This window comes from Sinocyclocheilus rhinocerous, unplaced genomic scaffold (genome assembly GCF_001515625.1).
Source record: "Sinocyclocheilus rhinocerous isolate Xijiao unplaced genomic scaffold, SAMN03320098_v1.1 scaffold990, whole genome shotgun sequence".
Classification (NCBI taxonomy): Eukaryota; Metazoa; Chordata; class Actinopteri; order Cypriniformes; family Cyprinidae; genus Sinocyclocheilus; species Sinocyclocheilus rhinocerous.
This window is the reverse complement of record NW_015652301.1, coordinates 875,586-879,062: the sequence shown is the minus strand read 5'-3', so window position 1 is coordinate 879,062 and position 3,477 is coordinate 875,586. Positions and strand designations below refer to the sequence as shown.

The following is a 3,477-nucleotide window of genomic DNA, read 5'->3' as shown; positions in this document are numbered from 1 at the left end:
AAAAAAGTTGCTAGGTTTGTCAGTATGAATATTCTATGGAAAAAAGCCGCTAAAAGGGTCTGAAGTTGCTAAATCTAGTGCTAAAGTCGCGCGTGTGTGTGTGAGACGCGGGAGCTGATGGCAGGGGGCGGTGGATATTTGTGGCGGTCAATGTGGATATTGTGGATGAGTTCTTCTGTGTCATCATGTTCTATTAGTTCTACAGCTTCAGTTTCGGAACTTTCACGCTTAGTAACACATACAGCTGTTCCCTCACCACAGTGCAACAGTGAAAAGGGACCCCTCTCAAACAGTGTCGCGTTCCGAACGTTGTTTAAGCGACATACACCCGTATTGCGGTATTATAAAAATTCATATCATAACAAAAATAAACACCGGTATTCGGTATTAACCGGTATACCGCCCAGCACTACTTTGTTTACAACACATGCACAATTTAACCTCATAGAAACATATATAAACTAGTGCCGTCAAATGATTAATCGCGATTAATCGCGTGCAAAATAAGTTTTGTTTACATAATATATGGTTGTGTACTGTGTATATTTATTATGTATATATAAATGCACAAACATGCAAGTATATACGCTATTTAAGATGAATATGTTATGCTTATATATAGAGGTCGACCGATTAATCGGCCGATTTTTGGCATTTTTTAATGCCAAACATTAAAAATGTTTTTAATGCCAAACATTCAATGCCGACAATAGCCTCCATGATGTCATCGCTCGTGGCCAGCGCACTCTTAAGCAGTTATGAGCAGCAGGCTGTGTAATATGTGTGTACTCTTTTATTTTTGTTATCACTTGGCCTGTAAACAAAAACTTTTATTTTGGATGCGATTAATCGCGATTAATCGTTTGACGGCACTAGTTTATAAACATAATGAAACATATTTTGACACAAACCGTCGCAAGTCAGTCAGAGTCAATGTACCATTTTGAACTTTTCCATGACTTTTCTATTCAACCAGAATAACACTAAATTATTTGATAAATATAGCACTCAAAAGGGCACCTTATAGTAGAGGTCTGCATTCCTGCGGCTCTCCCGTGGGATATAGCGGGAGCGGGTGGGTGCGGAATAGAACCTTGCGGGAGCGGGACTAAAAAAAAACAGTCCCGCGCAGACCTCTACTTTATAGCAGGTACAGTATTTTATAATAAATAAAATTATACACTAATAATACAATATTGTATACAAATTCACTATCAAACATTCAATATTTTAAATCTATACAAATTTTCATAAATATTCCAGGGCTGTAAATCAAAATTAAAAAAATTTGCAAATATGTTTCCATGACCGTTACAGAATCATAAACTTCTGGAGCAAAGACAGTAGCGGATAAGTGTAAAACATGGCAGCCAAAAACAAACAAACAAACAAACAAAAATAATAACAACTTCATTACAAAAATAACAATTAAAAATTACGCTAAAATAACTACAGATGCAGAACCTTTATCGATTTATAATAGTTTTACAGTAGTAACTAAAATATTTTTTAAATAGATATAAAAATACATTTGATGAATATATAATATAAACAAATAAATAAATAACATCATTACAACAGTAAAACTTTTTTGACTTGAATAATATCCAGCACAATTGTCAAAAATACTACTAAAATGACAAAAAGAAAGATTTCACAAGCTTTGAAGATCCTTATAATGGAACTTCTTATGATTTTACAGTAGTAACTCTGGTATGTGTGTTTACTGTGGTACTTACCTTCAGCTACATCATCATCTACGGCTCCTTTGACCTGGGACAGACACCAGCGGCTCTGGCCCTCTCCATCTCCTGGAACCGAAGACACATTCAGACTGTATGTCCAACACGAAGACCACATGAAAACCCCCCTCTCTGTGTCCACAACCACAGATGTGTCCTAAACTACCACACCTGTGAAGGACTAGAGACTTGTACAGTTCATAAAATCTTCATGAAAATCAAAAATGTCCAATACGTTTGCATGGATTTGAGGAAGAGCTGTTGATCAGGACTGTGTCCAGCAGTCTGTGCCAAACATCTGACCACAGCAGCACCAAACATCTGATGATCTACACATGCATCATAACACAGAGGTGGGACCAGAGGCGCATTTCTGATTCAACATCATGTGCAAGTCAAATCAAATTCAACATGCACAAATAATCTACCAACAATGCAGCTACCCAAATAACAGTTTTACTTCAAAGCAACGCAATGCACGGCAAAACATCATATGACTTCGTGAATCATATGAAATACAACGAAATTAAAGTTGCATATACCGTCCATGCTGGGCTGGATCTGATTCAGTCCTGGGCCTGTTTATTTTTCGATGCTGATTTCAAGCGTCTTTTCCTCTGACTCGGTTATTTCATAAAGATATTGTAATAAGAGAATGATGGTATTCTTAACAAAGTGCCGGAACACGGTTTGATTTCATAATTCCCTCCGTACAGAAGCGCGTTTAGCTTCTCTACCACTCTATCGTCACACGCGCTGGTTGTGCCCACGCACGAGGCCCGACAGCGACCACACGCGGTCACGTCCAGAACCACCGCCACTGTTTGGTGGGCTTCTTCTTCTTTTTGTTTATTGGCGGTTGGCAAACCAGCTTTTAGGTGCACTACCGCCACCAACTGAACTGGAGTGTGGAACAGCAACGCGTTAGGACTACTCTTATTAATAAATAAATAAATAAACATACCTTAATACAAAAAAAACCAAAAACTATTACATTAAATTATTATACCTAAATACATAAATAACACTCATACTATTTAATTTCGCTGAAAGACGTGGACTAGCCGATATTCTTCTTCTTCTTTTTAATGTTTAACGGCGGTTGGCATCCAGCGTAAATGGTGCATTACCGCCACCATCTGCTCCGGAGTGTGGATCAGATAATAAAGTTTCCCTTCTTCTCTCCCAAGCGTACAAATCCACACACTTCATCCATATTCTACTATATAATACTACTACTACTAATAATAATTTTAACCTTCCTCAATACTCCTATAACTCTTCATACTCTATTAAACTCCTGTGTCCCTTAAGAAATCCATAAGAATTCTAGTCTGTGCCCTATGTTGTGTGCTCAATAGCCCTTTTAATGTCATGTCATGTCCTGCACCTCTATCTCTCTCAACTTATTCCTCATCAACTCTCTCTGAACATCATACCTGCTGCATCTCAAGACCGCATGCTCCACTGACTCCTCTTCCTGGCAAACCTCAAACAATCCAGTATCATGTTTTCCTATCAACTTGAATGTTTTATTTACTACTTTTTGGTAAAATCGTGACGACAATTTGTAGTCCCAACGGAAGGTTTTTTGGGAATATTAACTCGTAATTAGTTTAAACTTTTTTTTTTTTGTGCCCTCAATATCTCAGTCCTTTTAGTCTTTAGTAAAAGCCTTTCAACTAACAAAAGCCAATTACTTATTGACATCATTTTCCAGGAAATGACATCATTT

The 3,477-nt window shown here is 37.5% G+C and overlaps 1 protein-coding gene across 1 annotated transcript in view; it reads right to left on the bottom strand.

The window, feature by feature from the left end:
* LOC107714549 (serine/threonine-protein phosphatase 2A 55 kDa regulatory subunit B alpha isoform-like) overlaps window positions 1–2,567 on the bottom strand; it is a 12,934-nt gene extending 10,367 nt beyond the window's left edge. The window contains exons 1-2 of the mRNA XM_016520417.1: window positions 2,285–2,567; window positions 1,740–1,811 (exon numbers count right to left, since the gene is read on the bottom strand). Of these exons, the coding sequence (XP_016375903.1) occupies window positions 1,740–1,811; window positions 2,285–2,291 (79 nt within the window). The 5' untranslated portion in view covers window positions 2,292–2,567. The remainder of the gene's footprint in view (window positions 1–1,739; window positions 1,812–2,284) is intronic.
* Window positions 2,568–3,477: the final 910 nt, after the last annotated feature.